This window comes from Pseudogymnoascus destructans (assembly GCF_001641265.1).
Source record: "Pseudogymnoascus destructans isolate 20631-21 unplaced genomic scaffold scaffold_20, whole genome shotgun sequence".
NCBI classification, from domain to species: domain Eukaryota; kingdom Fungi; phylum Ascomycota; class Leotiomycetes; order Thelebolales; family Thelebolaceae; genus Pseudogymnoascus; species Pseudogymnoascus destructans.
Genome location: NW_020167539.1, coordinates 379,498 through 395,491, shown reverse-complemented (window position 1 = coordinate 395,491; position 15,994 = coordinate 379,498). Strand labels below are relative to the sequence as shown.

The 15,994-nt window shown below is 49.4% G+C and overlaps 5 protein-coding genes and 1 non-coding gene across 6 annotated transcripts; 2 read left to right on the top strand and 4 right to left on the bottom strand.

Moving 5' to 3' along the window:
• Nucleotides 1–302: 302 nt before the first annotated feature.
• Nucleotides 303–1,802, bottom strand: VC83_07445 (uncharacterized protein). Its single transcript, XM_024471015.1, has 2 exons — nucleotides 1,755–1,802; nucleotides 303–1,704 (listed from the first exon to the last, which is right to left on the bottom strand). The coding sequence occupies exons 1-2, from the start codon at nucleotides 1,755–1,757 to the stop codon at nucleotides 343–345; spliced, it is 1,365 nt and encodes a 454-aa protein (XP_024321431.1). The 5' UTR covers nucleotides 1,758–1,802; the 3' UTR covers nucleotides 303–342.
• Nucleotides 1,803–4,167: 2,365 nt separating this feature from the next.
• Nucleotides 4,168–5,775, top strand: VC83_07444 (uncharacterized protein; the record flags this gene model as incomplete). The annotated part of the gene is made up of 8 exons (XM_024471014.1): nucleotides 4,168–4,301; nucleotides 4,361–4,474; nucleotides 4,525–4,655; nucleotides 4,714–4,731; nucleotides 4,780–4,856; nucleotides 4,997–5,179; nucleotides 5,208–5,385; nucleotides 5,486–5,775. 8 exons carry the CDS (start codon nucleotides 4,168–4,170, stop codon nucleotides 5,773–5,775), a joined length of 1,125 nt encoding a protein of 374 aa, XP_024321430.1.
• Nucleotides 5,776–6,355: 580 nt separating this feature from the next.
• VC83_07443 (uncharacterized protein) lies at nucleotides 6,356–7,530 on the top strand. Its single transcript, XM_024471013.1, has 2 exons — nucleotides 6,356–7,288; nucleotides 7,341–7,530. The coding sequence occupies exons 1-2, from the start codon at nucleotides 6,684–6,686 to the stop codon at nucleotides 7,444–7,446; spliced, it is 711 nt and encodes a 236-aa protein (XP_024321429.1). The 5' UTR covers nucleotides 6,356–6,683; the 3' UTR covers nucleotides 7,447–7,530.
• Nucleotides 7,531–9,642: 2,112 nt separating this feature from the next.
• On the bottom strand, nucleotides 9,643–9,717 carry VC83_07442 (the record flags this gene model as incomplete). Its single annotated transcript has 1 exon — nucleotides 9,643–9,717. It is a non-coding gene; the product is annotated as a tRNA-Ile (tRNA).
• A 665-nt stretch (nucleotides 9,718–10,382) lies between these two features.
• On the bottom strand, nucleotides 10,383–10,700 carry VC83_07441 (uncharacterized protein; the record flags this gene model as incomplete). Its single annotated transcript, XM_024471012.1, has 1 exon — nucleotides 10,383–10,700. The coding sequence occupies one exon, from the start codon at nucleotides 10,698–10,700 to the stop codon at nucleotides 10,383–10,385; it is 318 nt and encodes a 105-aa protein (XP_024321428.1).
• A 328-nt stretch (nucleotides 10,701–11,028) lies between these two features.
• Nucleotides 11,029–14,039, bottom strand: GUT1 (Glycerol kinase). Its single transcript, XM_024471011.1, has 2 exons — nucleotides 13,260–14,039; nucleotides 11,029–13,194 (listed from the first exon to the last, which is right to left on the bottom strand). The coding sequence occupies exons 1-2, from the start codon at nucleotides 13,583–13,585 to the stop codon at nucleotides 11,589–11,591; spliced, it is 1,932 nt and encodes a 643-aa protein (XP_024321427.1). The 5' UTR covers nucleotides 13,586–14,039; the 3' UTR covers nucleotides 11,029–11,588.
• Nucleotides 14,040–15,994: the final 1,955 nt, after the last annotated feature.

The following is a 15,994-nucleotide window of genomic DNA, read 5'->3' as shown; positions in this document are numbered from 1 at the left end:
CCGCAAAGATGATCACATGCAACTTTTCAACCCAATTCAGTAGGATAGGTAGGAAATGTGAATCAGGCTACTCTATAAGCGGTGCAACACGAGGAAGTAGCCCTTGTCCTTATCAGCTATCTGTTCTTCGGTCAGGTCTGGTAGGCTCCGGATGATGCCACGGTCTCGAGTAATGATCAAATATGATACTACGAAGCTATCGCTTGCGGATATTAGAGCGTATGTTGGGACGTCTTATTTACTTCACTGGAATCACTATTCGCACAGCCCTGCTTCAAGAGTTGCGAGTTTTTCATATTAGCGGCCTGCGCTATTCAACTACAACCACGACCTCACTGTCCATCACTCAATTTCCTCCCAGCGCTCATCGACTTTATCAAAGGATACAGATTCCTCAGCCCATTCATCATGGAAAGCCTCAATAGCTACCCCCCGGCCCTTCAACCCGTCAAACAACTGCTTACAAGCATTCTTACCCTCCCTCAGTTCTTCCTCCGTTGCTCGCCTCTTCTTCCCGCCTTCCTCCTTATCCTCATACGCAAGATCGAGCACGAAGCTCAGCCTTGTGAGGTTGGGGAGGTACTCCGGGTTTGCAAAAGCCTCAAGCCATTTGCTCCAATGTTCTGATTTGGCAAGGGAGACTGGGCCGCGGAAGCGAAGCGTAGAAATGTTGGGGGGGGACTGCTTATAAAACAAAGGGAGAAACTCGGCCTTATCGAAGATGTCGCCCACGGTGAACACGAACGTTTTGAGCTCAGTAAGCTGCGGTAGAATCTCGTGGAACATCTCCTTCGGCGTGAGATGGAAGTCGTGTCCGCTAGTCGAGCGAAGATTCAGCGTCTCTATTAACATCACAATATGCGGTAGGGCGAGGGCCATGCGCGTAAAGGTGTCTAGCGCGTCGTTCTCGAGAATCTCCAGGATTTCCGTGTTGACGCTCTCTGGAGCTGGAGTTTCTGACTCATTACAACGATCGGGGTTGGTGTATTTGTCGCGTAGCCAGTCAAAAGCAAGACCGGGCAACGACACAATTTCGATCTTGCGTTCTTCTGGCGTGCCCTCACGCACTGTAATATAATTCGCCTCCGCCTCGCCTCGCTCAATAGCTTGCTTGTTTGCGCGTGAAAGTTCACTCGATGTCGGCCCTTCGAAACGCAATCCTGCTGTGAGGAGAAGAATGAGGTGCTTAACTCGTCCTTCTAGCACGACGGGGCTGCAAAACCTCTCGCCGCATGAAGAGCTGATTAATAAGCGTTCAATTGGCCAATTCGTTGGGATGAGCCCGTCGTTCAACTCTTCATTAAAGCCAGATTCCATTTCTAGATTCTGGACGTTGCTGAAATGATCGCTTATAAGTCTCCATTCTGTGTCAGAAGGCGTATCATGGTCGATTTTTAGAGATTGGATATCCCTTTGTACATTTTGCAGTTGACTGAGTAGCGCCTCCTTGTGGTCATCCTTGTCTTCCTTGTGAGGGCCTTGGACCTTGAGCGTGACAGAATCTTGCCATCTCGACATGTTTTTTAACCTTGCAGCAGATCTGTGGATATCACTGTTCAACCTGATACCTCCATCCAAGTCGATATGCTGCCGTCTTATAAAAACTCCAAAAAAAGGCGACGCACGCTGGAAAAGCCTGGTGGTGTTAATTCTGAGTAGGAATGAGGTTGAACCTGGGCGCGTCGAGAGGCTTGCCAAGAAATGCTAGTTGGTAGTTCGTTAATACAGACCACCAGAGGAAGCAGTGGACAAACCATTAATGCTACAATTCTGTGCCAGCTGTCAATGATGCTAATTAAATCTGATTGCAATTATATTGTTAGTAGTTCAGTAGTTCTGACCAGACCAGTGGTAGCCTAATCGCCGCTACGCCTTATCGGGAACAAGGGGTCACATCATCCCAGACCCCAGACAGCGGGACGGACCATTGGTTAGGTCCGTCATCACACAAGTCTGATCGAATTGGTTGACATTGCTAGACAACTTTATCCATGTTACCTTAATGCACAGTAAGGTTCCTGTTGACGTGAAGTATCCTGCTATCGCAGTATGGTCACATGGCCGAGTAAATGATTGCCCAGATCTAGTTATGGAAATAAGCAATGCTTGGCTGATTGGGTGGGAGCAATGGCTGTGCTAACGGTCCCCTCACCCACCCGCATACCTAACGCAAGTCATGGCGTAACGGCATAATGGCGTAACCGTTAACAACCACAACTTCAAAGACCTAACTTACCTCTTAGGCAAGATTAGGTCTTACATTCAAAGGCATCCTAACTTGCATGTTAAGCTGACCTTGGACCTCCTTTCACTTCCTATAGGCTAGGAACCTAGGAGATGGTTCTGTGGGATTCTCGTATGTCGACTACAGTTACCAAGCCTGGTTAGTCATGGAAAGTCTTGGAAAATAAGAGAACTACACTTCTTTAGCATAAATAGGATTGCCCTTTCCTTAAGAAAGGGCAAGCAGACAATACAGTAAATCTATCACATACTTCTATGTCTTTTCCAAGCTTCCAAGCATTGATCTTGTTATTCCTTGTTTCTGAAAAGTCAGTGAGGTGCTAACCTCTGACTTATCCCTGAGTTCTCAGACTCAACATTTGTTACAACTTGTCTAAACCACTCCACTACATCATACACCTGATTGCTGCATTGTGGAATAGTCTAGGCTACAACCCTTTGGCTCTGTTTCCTAAGACAGTGTGTTGTCTTAGTAAAATCATCCCTTCCTTGGGTGGCTAGATTCTCACATCTGGTGCACCCACCATTACACTTTGTTCTAATGTAATACTGTGCCTCTGGCTCATGATCCTAAGAATATGTCAAACTGGATATAACAATAATCGGGTGGAACTGTAACGATTATCGTAGTATTGTAAGTTGTGTGGAAATAGAATTGGTTCTGAAAAATATATTATGATATCAAAAATATCGTTGTATCCAGGATCGTTATAACAGGGGTTTGACTGTACTCCCGAAAAATAAATACATTGAATTGTACATAATTTACCTACGAAAATTCAGTGTTAGCAGTAGTATTTGACTATTGCAATATCTATTGTATCAAGACAAAATGGAGCCTTTAGGCGCATCATCGCCACCCCCTAAATTAAGTGTTCTTTCTAGCCACAATACTCCAGACCTCAAATCGTTCGATCTAGTCACATCCTCCTCTTCTACCAAACGATATAGACAAAAACCAACAGAAAAGCGTCAGGCGCGGACATTCTTTCTATGGAAGCATATGCCGGGTCCAATTGACACAATATATCAACAGGAAGGCTCTGAGGCTATATACTAGCATTGCAAGTATTGCCCAAAGGAGTACAGAGAGTCTGGTGGTATAGCATTTATTGCAGTTCATCTACAAACTGTACATGAGGATTGTTGATAGCCAGGAGCAACAAAACACCCTCTAGCAATTAAGTATCTCTACTGCGATGGCACGAGGCCTTGAAATGCCAAATTGGCTGCTGAATATGGGTGCCAAGGTGTTCTACTGAGCAACCACGGAGGGAGACAGAGCCACGGATCTCCGAGCTCTCTCCTGACTCTTCTAGAGATCTGTACTTATTAAGTGCTTGAGCGCCACGGCTGTGGGAATTGGTCAGCCGATCCTATATGCAGTCGCAGCTTACGTCACAGCGGGTGTGGAAAAGTGCCTCGATAGTAAGCCTCCGACCCTGTAGCTCCTCCAGCCCATTCTTCTCTGATCCACTTCAAATCTTTTCATGTCAGGCTAGAGCTTAAACTGCTGGATAAGAGGTGCTACGTATATAGTGACGATAATGATTCTGTCGTTAGTCACGCGTCACGGTACATCGACATAAGTGAGTTTTAATAACTGTAAGCAAGTGGCTTAGATAGCTTATTCGAGACCTGCTCTGGCGTACGTTATCACCACTTTTCTAGTAGACTTAAAGGGATGTATGCGGGAAGACGATCAAGAAGCCAACGAAGGTGAGAAGAAGCACAAAAACAACAAGCTTTGAAAAGAAGGGACAAGCTTTTGAAAGAGGTGAGGCTCGAAAGCTTCGCCTCAAAGATCGTCCTCAACGACGCTGAGCAGCAGTTATAAAAAGGGACTGTTTCCTTCCATTTTATCAGTTAAATCCCTACCCTACCTCAGATCATCCTTGTTAAAGTCAATTAATAATCATAATCATGCTTTTGCAATCATTGTTCGCTATTGCCGCCCTTGGCGGCGTATTGCTTGCTGACAAGAAGGGACCCAAGACGGTATACAAGCATGTCGCAGCAATCAGCATTGATGGTCTGCACAGCTCCGATATGCCCAAGTATGTTGCACTAGTTGCAAAGAATGTGTTTTCTGGATGGTCTAACTATCGTATTTCAGGAGAAGAGCTACTGTTATATGCATGATTGTATTGTTCCAGGCTCTTCCAGAAATCTCCAAGCAGACAAAGACCAAAGACCTGTCACAGCTCACCACTGAACAAAGCCAGCGAAAGTGAGAGAAGCGTGAGAGAAGCTTCTCAAAAACAACAGCACTTTCCAAAGTCGACTATTGCGGAGCTCCTCGAGACCGGCTATGAATTTACCGACACACCTCTGCGCTTCGGATTTGTTCCCAGGTGCAATTATCTATTCTCGGGTGCAAAGCCCAAGAACCCACGGTGTCTGGTACGACGGTACCTACGACCGAAAGTTCTGGCTGCCATTTTCTACTACGGGCACTAACTGCCCAAGGTCCTGCTGGTGCTGAAGGTAAGTTGAGAGAAGTCGACTCGTTGAGAATGTTGGCTAATTCTCTAGTTGCCTTTAATGAGAGTAAAGATTATGATTCCACGCTCGAGGGTTTGCGGAAGGTTCAATGGGCTGATGCCACCGGAGTGACATCAGCCCATTGAACCTTCCGTAAACCCTCGTCAATCGAGTCTGCACGAACGTGTACCCTCACCAGCGTTCCCGCGTCAACACCATCTTTGAAGTCGTGCACAAGGCCGGCCACTAAACCACCTATGCTGACAAGCACCCCGCCTACGACCTCGCAGGCAAGGGTCTTTCCATCGGCTACTTCCCCGAGATCGCGGCCATCCCAGTCACCACAGATACGACCATTGCATATGACAAGCTGCACGTGAACGCCTTTATTGGGTGGATCATGAACGGCACCACCCCAGAGCACTCTGAGATCCAAGAGAAGCTGACTGGTGTCCTTCCAGGCTGTTTCGGTTGCACAGAAGACGAGTGGTTATGTGGCCAAGACCCTTGACTTCACACCCCAGCCCCTCAAGGCTCTCGACTTCGTCGATGCTTCTCTCGGTCAAGTTGTCGCTGCACTCAAGGCTAGGGGTGTCAACGACGAGACATTGATTGTCGTGGCCTCCAAGCACGGGCAAGCACCCATTGCCCAACGAAGTATGCCAAGATCAATGGCGATCTGGTCTCTGCCCCGACGTCATCCATGCCACCACCGATGACATTGCTCTGATCTTCCTCAAGGACCAAACCAAGACAGAGACAGCAGTTGCAGGTCTCAATAAGCAACGCGAAGCCCTAAAGATTGAGGATATCATCTACGGCGATCGCGTCGTCGACCTCGGCTACGGCAACCCACTGACCGATTCTGCGGTCCCGGATATCATTGTCAGGCCAACTGAGGGCATCATTTACACTACGAGCACTGCAAAGATTGCTGAACATGGCGGTATCAATGCGGATGATAGGAAGGTGGCTTGTTTCGTTAGCGCACCGGGGCTCAAGAAGACCAAGGTCAACCAAAATGGCGTCCAGTTGGCTGTATTTTAGAGCGCATCAGCCAGAGTAGCTACAGTATTCTAAATTGACAAGGTTACCACTGATCTTGGAGTGTGTATTGATGAGGTATTAATGCGATGAATCTATTACCAAGCTGCTCGAGTATACAGTACTGTGACCGTGATTTGCCGATCAAATATAATTTTATCGCAACCATGTCCCCTCACCAAAATACAAAAGATGCTGTTGGGAATTCTTGTATGGGGAAAGCAACGTTGTAGCTGAAATAAGCAAATCCAAGAAACACTTCCCAAGGAGCCTACCCACATCAATCAGCGCTACTGCACGCATCTCTGGATCCCCGCGTTTAATCTCCCTGCCGCGATCTTCCAAGGGGGGGAACGTATCATTAATATTTTACTAGTACAGAGAAGCTTTATGTCAAGGGTTACAGTGTTCTGCCTTGACCGTATTCCGGTTAAGCGCGTAAAACAAGACTTGCAATGGTTCCCCTTGATTATTGTGCTAGATTGCCGCTTGAAAGTAGAGGGATTTAGCACGTGGGCCTGCACGTGGGCTGGCACGTAGATGTAGATTCGTCTTAGACGTCGGTCCTGTCCATACAATGCAGGGAAGCAATGTCCCTTACCTAGTGTCCTCGGGACGGCTCAGATATGAGATACAAGGATGTTCTTGTTGAGGAGCTGGGAAATCATTTATTAGTTTAAATAGATGATTCCGTCGCGTTTCCAGGACGTCGGTAAGTGCTGTAGCCATGTTTTCCTCTCTGGGAGCTGCTGCCTTCGTGGCTACTTTCACCCAGCCTCTGGCTACCCAGCCATGTAACCACGCTCTTGGCCCTACCCAGATCCGCCTGGCTTATGCTGGTGATAATGGCATGGCCGTTAGCTGGAACACGAATCGGCAGCTGACCAAGCCTACTGTGTACTACAATAAACATGAGAAGAAGGTTCTCAAGCATTTCGCTACGTCAAAGATCTCCACTACCTACCCGACGTCGTCTACCTACAACAACCATGTCATCAGCGACCTTAAGCCGGACACCACCTCAATACTCAGAGTTGTTTGATTCTGACAATCCTATTGCAGATGTATTCTCAGACTCTTTTTCGTCTTCTCAACGACTATCCTCGTTAAATCAAGTCCCTCCAGGCCTTGAGTATATTGGCAAATTAAACCAATTCAAATGGACCAAGGATACACACGATATATTCATTGAGTGGTGGAAGCTATCACGATGGTATGAACAACACTCAGAACAACACTCAGATCATACTACAAAACTCCTTACGAAGATTGCATGGGATTCAACCAACCGGAGTTCTCAATACTGGAGAAGTTATCACCAAGAGCAGACCGGCTTTCTGGAGAACCATGCGTCATTTGTACTTATTGTTCGAAGGCCCTTACGCATCCTCCAATCAAGTCTGCTGGCCCAAAGTCTATGGCAACACATCTTGCATCAGACATTTGCAAAAAGAAGTCACGGATGGGTAAGGATAGTCTCTATCAAATGCGAATCAATCAAATGCGACCTCAACAAGTAAGGATTACCAGATTGTTACCAGAATCATGTAGGTTAATACCTATAATAGGATCATATTCTCACACAAGAGATATTTTATGAACAAGTTCTATACACAGTTATCTCGACTCATAGCTCGTTCTGCTCAGTCGAGGATCCTCACCAAGACCCTATAAATACTTTAGGTATTAGTAGGTCTGGCCAGCCTCATCAAGCAAGGTGGAGGGATGTTCTTAAGCATATATAATAGCAGGTGGAGGGATGTTCTTAAGCATATATAATAGATAATAGCGTTCTGATAATCTTCTGATAAGCATGGTACTTTGATAGAGGAATATACATGATTCATTCTCACAGCTTACTAGAGATGGCGAGAGTGATGCTGATAGATGCAATACTTTAACTTAACCATAAAACAGTATTAATCGTATGAGGGACTGTTCACATGATGCATAAATCTTACATGTAATAGCTGAGTACTCACTGGGTTTTTACAGAGTAACTCAGTATTGACCTCACTCACCGAGTCAAGTAAAAGGTTCAGCTACTCACCCAGCTGAGTAACCCACTGAGCGAGTGAGCCGAGTATTGAGCGAGTAGTGCGCAGCCTACAATATCAGGTGATGGATAACATTGGATATCATGGATATTATGTTATCCATGTTATCCACAGATATCCCTTTGGCATGACACCACTATATAAGTAGATAGTATTTCCTTAGATAGGAGCTTCATGCTCAACTCAATATAGTATTCTTTACAATACTGTAACGTGTTACTTGGAAAGCCTTTGTGTTTAATCCCCTGCCTCCTCTGTCAAGTCAACCTTACGCAAGAAACCTCTGTGTCTTCTATCGTTTAGAAGTCAGCGTTACATACACGTCATCACTCCTTAGTTACCCACAAGATTGGTTAAGTTATGACATAATTTGTCTATAGGGGTACTCTGACCTTGGACCTCCTTTCACTTCCTATAGGCTAGGAACCTAGGAGATGGTTCTATGGGATTCTCTTACGTCAACTACAGTTACCAAGCCTGGTTAGTCATGGAAAGTCTTGGAAAATGAGAGAACTACACCTCCTTTAGCATAAATAGGATTGCCCTTTCCTTAAGAAAGGGCAAGCAGACAATACAGTAAATCTATCACATACTTCTATGTCTTTTCCAAGCTTCCAAGCATTGATCTTGTTATTCCTTGTTTCTGAAAAGTCAGTGAGGTGCTAACCTCTGACTTATCCCTGAGTTCTCAGACTCAACATTTGTACAACTTGTCTAAACCACTCCACTACATCATACACTTGATTGCTGCGTTGTGGAATAGTCTAGGCTACAACCCTTTGGCTCTGTTTCCTAAGACAGTGTGTTGTCTTAGTAAAATCATCCCTCCCTTGGGTTGATTCTCACATCTGGTGCACCCACCATTACACTTCTCTCCTAGTTCTACAATATGTAGATCAAGTGCTGCTTTTAGAATATACTAGATAGCCTAATGCACTACTTTGTATACTACATGCCCCTTTAAAGTAAGTTATATACTTTAGATCATTTTTCATTGTGTCACGTGGTTAATATGGCCTGTATATGGCTAGTATACAGGCTCTGTATTATATTAACCAGTGCTAGTGCGTATTAAGTTGATTCTACTCATTCCATACTACCTTCCATGTCCTTATATTGAAGATTCAGCCTTACGTCCGGGGATTTGAGGGTTCAGCTGTGATTGATTCCCTGCGAATCCTACATACTCGCTCAGGAGCATACGAATATTTGGTAGGGCCTATTGGATAGTTCTTGATATTCAATTGATTCCATTACGCTATATTGAGTTTTTGTACCTGTTATAGAGCTCCAAGTGACAGAACTTGAAACTTAAAGTGAGAATTTCGGTCGAGGCGGAATCGCTGCTAAACCAGTCATAAATCCCCATCCCCTTACAGTTCGGCTGCCACCAATCCGACGTCATATTTAGTAAGTACATGAGGAATCCTCTGTGTTCGCATCTACCTGCTTCTACTGAATAGCGCTGCTAAAATACCCACGGGCCTCGGATGCGCTCTGCCCTGGCGCGGGTCGGAGGTTCTGCTAGGAAAATCCCGATAAAGTTGCTGTATATTCTATGGCAGGCATCATCACCCCAGGGAAGTATATTTCCAGCATTGTGACTTCGCGTGCGTTTCACACTCTGTAGTCCGATATGCCCTCGATATCATTATCACCGTAGCCCCCTAGCAAAACCCCATCCGCCTCTCCCACGCTACTCACGCGCCTACCCTCACCCACGCACTCACTTTCCCTCGCCTCCCTCCCTCCCCCGCCACCAGCAAAAAACCAATCCCCCCTCACCATCACAAACAGCAAAAGATTGATATACTGGTCACTACGAGGGTCGAACTCGCGACCTTGGCGTTATTAGCACCACGCTCTAACCAACTGAGCTAAGCGACCATGTTTGGTTATTTGATATGAGCTTCGAGACCCGAATCCGCTCCTTGAAGCAGCCTCTCTCTTCTCGCCCACAAAAAAGTCCCCACCCGTCGGCTTCTTGGTTTGATATCCAACGGTTTATTTATATCTAGGTGACAGATGCCGCTAACTTGGCACTTACCATGCTTGTATGTAGAAGATGCATTGGTGTCGTTTTTGTGTCCTTGATGGGGTATCATACTTGCATGTACCATCCCAACGTTCCGTAGAAGAGAGCATTTGGATTTACGAGCAGCGACATTTGCTCCTTTCTTACCTCATGTTATAATTTAACTATTACCTGCCCAAAACCCACGGCCAAGCTTAATGGAATTTCCCTCCCAGAGCTAAACGAAATATTTCTAGTTCCCCCAAAACTCCAGCATACCTGCTGATTTAGAATGTCAATTAAGGCACTTACTCCCTCACCCCAACTTTATTCCAAGCCACCCCATCTTATTACACTTCATGTCTTCTTGCCGCCTTTCTTCGGTACAAAGTATCGCCTAAATACCGACATCATACCATCCCCCCCCCCCTCCTACGAGTATCTCAACCATCTCCCCCCTCCCCCCTCCCCTGACTAGCTGCACACATTAGCGGCGACGCAGCCGTCGGCGAGCGCCCGTTAATATCAACATCCCCCCCTCACGGTTGTGGCCGGGGGGCGGCGGTGGGGGGGTGCGGCCGTCGGGGAGGCGGTGGGGATTGTGGCGAGGGGGTTGGGGTCTGTGGAGGGGGAGGCGAGGGGGGTGGTTGGGAGGGTGGAGTGGTTGTGGGAGGCGGCGAGGTGGAGGAGCGTTTCGTTGTTGGGGTGGGGGCGCGGGTTTGGGCGGGGGTAAGGGAGGAGGTAAGGTGGGGGAGGATGAGGAGGAGGGGGAGGAGGTCGTGGGGGGAGGTGAGGTCGTGGAGGATGAGGTGGTGGATTTCGGGGGGGAGGGAGGAGAATGGTGGGGGTGTGTTCATGGTTTCGATGCGGGGGGTATCCGGGATTAACTAAACTGATTGATGGCCTTGAGACCGCAGCGATTAGCGACGTTGAGCTCCGGTGAACTCTATTCTAGAATTGTCAGCATCAGCGTTGGCAGAGAGACAAAATCAGAGGAGCACAATATGACTTGAATCAAAATTCGCAACCTGCGATCTTTATAACTAACAATGCAGATCGAGAAGTAAATAATGCTAGTATGAGTGCGCAGTTGTGGCTTAGGCGATGGCGTTAACATACGCTTTTTTTTTCTTACGGTTTTAATTATGATAAATTTTTGGATTTTTATAGGATGAGTTTTAGGGGGCGGTTAATACACAGCTTGATATAATAGTCTTTTATCTCTTGTTCTTAGGGGCATGTGTTGTGAGGGCCACTTAGTTTCTCTTTCGTGCGAGCTGGCCACTGTTTGGAGGTAGTTATCAGGCTATAAGGTGAGAGAATATTAGGAGTGTATTATAAAATACGAAGAATATTAACTATTTTACGTTGAAGCATAAGCAATGGTGAACCCAAGAAAAGGAGGTTCATATCAAGTGTCGACTTTACGAGGATGGCATCAATTGCTTACCCCGCGCTAAACCCCGACTGTGAGGAGCGAAGCGACAGGGCAGATCCAACGACCATTAGATCCCTTAATCCCCCCCTCGCTGCTCCCGGATCCCCCAACCGCCCAACCGCCCGCTAAAAAAGATTTTTCAACAAAAACGCTCGCTTTCGTTTCCCAATCCCCTGAACCACCCCGCACCTCGGTGCGTGTGGTGATATATATCCCATGCCATCTATATAATATGCGATGTATATGCGTTGTATAATGTGATGATGATATGCTGTAAATGTCGTCGTCGTCGGCAATGACCCCCCGTCTAAGCGCTGGCCTTCTCGCCACCGCCCTCATCCGCGCGCTCAGCCGTTTCCGCGCCATCGCTGTTGCTCTTCTGCGTTTCCCTCTCGGCAACCGCCTCCTCAGCCGCCTCCTTCGCTGCCTCCCTCGCAGCAGCCTCTTGCTCCTTCTTGCCCTGCACCTCCTCCGCCTCCTCCTCCTCCACCTCACCACCACTCTCCCCAGCCTCATCCTCCTCCACCCACCCCTTGGACATCTGCACCGCCTTCTCCCACCTCTTCACCCCCTTCTTCCTCGCCGCCGCCTCAATCTTCGGCGTGAACGTTCTCTTTCCACGTCCCCTCCACCCCCTCAACTCGTCAAGCGAATTCCACGCACCGACCGCCAACCCCGCCGCGATAGCAGCCCCCAACGCCGTAGTCTCGCGCATCGCCGGCCGCTCGACCGGGATCCCGCTCACGTCCGCCTGCGTCTGCATGCACAGATCCGACTCGGACATGCCGCCGTCGACCGCGAGGTTCTTCAGCTCCTTACCCGAATCAGCGTACATAGCCGCCAGGATGGCAGCAGTCTGGTAGCACGTCGCCTCGAGTGTGGCGCGGGCGATGTGACCTCGCTGCGTGTGCGCCGTGATTCCGAAGAGCGTTCCCTTGGCGTCGTCAATCCAGTACGGGGCGAAGAGGCCGGAGAATGCGGTGACGAAGACGACGCCGCCGTTGTCGGGGACGGAGAGGGCGAGCTTCTCGACCTCGGACGACTTGTTGATGAAGCCCATGTTGTTCTCGAGGAACTTGACGCCGGAGCCGCCGACGGCTACGGAGCCCTCAAGCGCGTAGGTGGCTTTTTCGCCGATGTGGTAGCCGATGGTGGCGACGAGGCCGTGTTGGGAGATGACGGGCTTGGAGCCTACGTTGTAGAGGAGGAAGCAGCCGGTGCCGTAGGTGTTCTTGGCCTCGCCCTCGTTGAAGGCGCACTGGCCGACTAGGGCGGCGGACTGGTCGCCTACGCAGCCTGTGATGCGGGTGCCCTTGAGCACACCGCCGACGAGCGCGCCAAAGGCCTCAGGGTCGGAGGAGGGAACGATTTTGGGGAGGATAACGTTCTTCTGGTCGATCTGGAAGAAGTCCAGCAGCTCGTCGTCGTACTGCAGGGTGTGGATGTTCATGAACATGGTGCGCGATGCGTTGCTAGTGTCGGTGACGTGGATGTTGTTCTGGGTCGCGCCGTTAAGGCGGTAGATGAGCCAGGTGTCAACGGTGCCAAAGGCGAGCCGCGACTCGTCGTAGGCCTTGCGGATGTCGGGTATGTTGCGGCACATCCACAACAGCTTGACGCTCGACGGGTAGGTCGACAGCGGCATCCCGCACAGGTCGCGGAGCTTGTCGGCTCCCTTGCGCCCCTTCAGCTCACGCACCAAGCTCTTGGTTCGGGTATCGGGCCACACAATGGCGTTGTACAACGGCTCGCCCGTCTCCTTGTCCCAGCATACTGTCGTCTCGCGCTGGTTCGTGATACCGATGGCCCGGATCTGCTCGGTCTTGTAACCCAGGTCCTTGAAGTCCTCCGTCGCCTCCTCAATGCAGTCATGCACCGAGGAGACCAGCTCGAGGGGATCATGCTCTTGCCATCTGGATCGGGGTGTTAGATCGATGACGAGCGGACAGTAATGAGGGGGGGGGGGTCAAAAGCTTACCCTGAACGCGGATACTTGTTCTCAAACTCGATCTGGTGACTCGCCACTGGCTCTCCGTGGCTGTTGAAAATGAGGAAACGAGAAGATGTGGTGCCCTGGTCTATGCTGCCGACGAACCACTCCTCGTCGGTGTCGGTGTCTTTCGGCGGGTCATTGGAGCCGGAGACATTGCTGCTCTCCTCGATATTCTCAACATGTTCGGTGGCAACTTTGGGGGGGTCGGAGAGCTTGAGGGAGTGCATGAGAGGTTGGAGGAGCGATTGTGACGCGGTCGGCAACTGCACCGTCATGGTGGAGGAGTTAGACCTCGTCACGGTTGTGGTCATGGCGTTGCGGCGTTGGCGGAGGGGGGTGGTTGAGAATCGGGGTTGTCGACGTGGAGAGGGATTGGAGCGGGTGGCAACGACGTGCCAGTTGGGCGCTGAGTTCCTGGTATTTCGGAGAGCTGAAGGTGAGAGTCTCGTGGTCGGATTGAGGATTGCTGATGGGGAGAGAGAGTGAAGATGGTGGAGAAGTTGGTGAGGGAGGAGTTGTTTGAGAGGAGGAGGAGGAGGAGGAGGAGGAGGAGGAGGAGGAGGAGGAGGAGGAGGAGGAGGAGGAGGAGGAGGATGATGATGACGAGGGGATCTGGGGAGTAGAAGGGCGGCGGATGATATTGTCCGAGTCAGGGCAGGAGTAGTGTGAGTAGTGCACTTAGTGCGAGATGGAGTGGGAGGAGTGGGAGGAGTGGGAGGAGTGGGAGGAGTGGGAGGAGTGGGAGGAGTAGGAGTAGTAGTAGTAGTAGGAGTAGTAGTAGTAGGAGTAGTAGTAGTAGTAAGAGTAGGAGGAGTAGTAAGAGTAGTAGGAGTAAGAGTAGTAGGAGTAAGAGTAGTAGGAGTAGTAGGAGTAGGAGTAATAAGAGTAGTAGGAGTAAGAAGAGTAGTAAGAGTAGTAGGACTAAGAGTAGAAGGAAAGGAAGTGGTGAGGTATGCACTTCCCCTCCAACCCCTCCTGCGCAGATAAAGGTACATGCAACCCAGGCTGAGTTCTGGCGACGGAGGAAGTCCCTTGGGTGAGCGTGTTGTGAATTACACCATTACATCAAGAGCCCCGTAGGTACTGTAGGTAGAGTTAGGTATTGTCGTGGTAGAGGAAGTTTGGGGGGGAGAAGGGGGAGAAGGGGGAGAAGGGGGAGAGGGGGAGGGGAGAGAGTAAAAGGGGTGGTAGAGGGCAAAAGTTGGAAGAAAGTGTGGGCTGGGTACTTGGCGGTACCTGGAAGTACAGGGATGGATGGTATGGACTGGGACTGTTTTTTTGTTTTTAGCATTGGTTGCATCAGGTGTGCATCATGTGAGAGGGCGGTACCAGACGTAGGGGGTTAAGTTAAGAGTACAGTAGCTTGGGAGAGGGAACCGGCAGAGAAGCATGTATTGTTAGTGGGGTGGTGTAGGTATAGTACATGGACTAGGGTACTGGGCTCTGGGCTCTGGAGCCAAAGTCCCAAGTCCCAAGTCCCAAAGTCCCAAAGTCCCAAAGTCCCAATCCATAGTGGGGAAATGGCATCAGGCACGTGCCTGCTTGGCCTTGTCAACCCACCCAAGATCTTTTACTGTACTGGCCTGGCCCACACACCAGATCGCCAGAGAAAGAAAAAAAAAAAGTTCGCTGTGGGTGTGATGAGTGCTGCTGGAGTGGGGTAATGTACATAAGCATGCATGCATCCCACCAAGCCGAACGCCGGGCGGGAGGCTAAATTCCAAATCCAGCCGATTCTAGACCGGCGAAATCAAAAGCCGTGGGGCGGCCTACACCCTCTAAAAACTACTCTCGCGGCTTTCCAGCTTTCCTCCCTAGACCTCTGCCGTTGCCGATTTCCCCGTTTTCGATTCCGAGTGCATACATAACTCGGAACCGAAAACGGGGCCGTCGTATGGCAGATTGATTCTTGATGGACGAGAAGAGTGGCCGATGTTCGTGATACTTACTCAGTAAGCCGCCTCGCCCATCTCCCACCGCCCATCACCATCTGCCCCCCCCCCCCCCTTCCCATTACAGTGGGACCCTCCAGACCCGCCCCGTGCATCCAGCCCCGCCCGCCCCTCTCTCCTCACGCCGGTTTCCTCTTTCTTTCAGGTCCCGTGGAGGGTTTGGGGGGAGACCATGCGTGCGCTGGTGGCGGCGACGGCGGTGGGTGGGGGAGGGGGGTTCAAGCTTGAATTGAGCGATTGGGGGGATTGGCATTGGCATTGGGCTGCTTCTGTTCCCTTGGTCGATACAGTCAAACCCCTGTTATAACGATCCTGGATAGAACGATATTTTTGGTATAGCGATATATTTTTGGGAACCAATTCTATTTCCACACAACTTACGATACTACGATAATCGTTACAGTTCCACCCGATTATTGTTATATCCAGTGTGACGTATTCTTAGGATCATGAGCCAGAGGCACAGTATTACATTAGAACAAAGGCGCGCCCTTCGTCGATGGGCACATCGACAGCACCCAAAGCTTACACAGAAGCAATGCATCGAATGGTTCCTCCACGAATACAATCACAAACTTAGCCAGTCAACTGTTTCTGAATCCTTAAGTCTATGCTTCTCCCACCTCGACGAGAATAATACACCACAAGGCGTGCGACTTTGAGAAGGCTTCTGGCCTGACTTAGAGAAGGTTCTATTTGCATGGCAGCAACTGGAGAGCTTCTGCAAACAAAGGCAAGAGATATCTGGCGCCAGTTTCCACAACACTC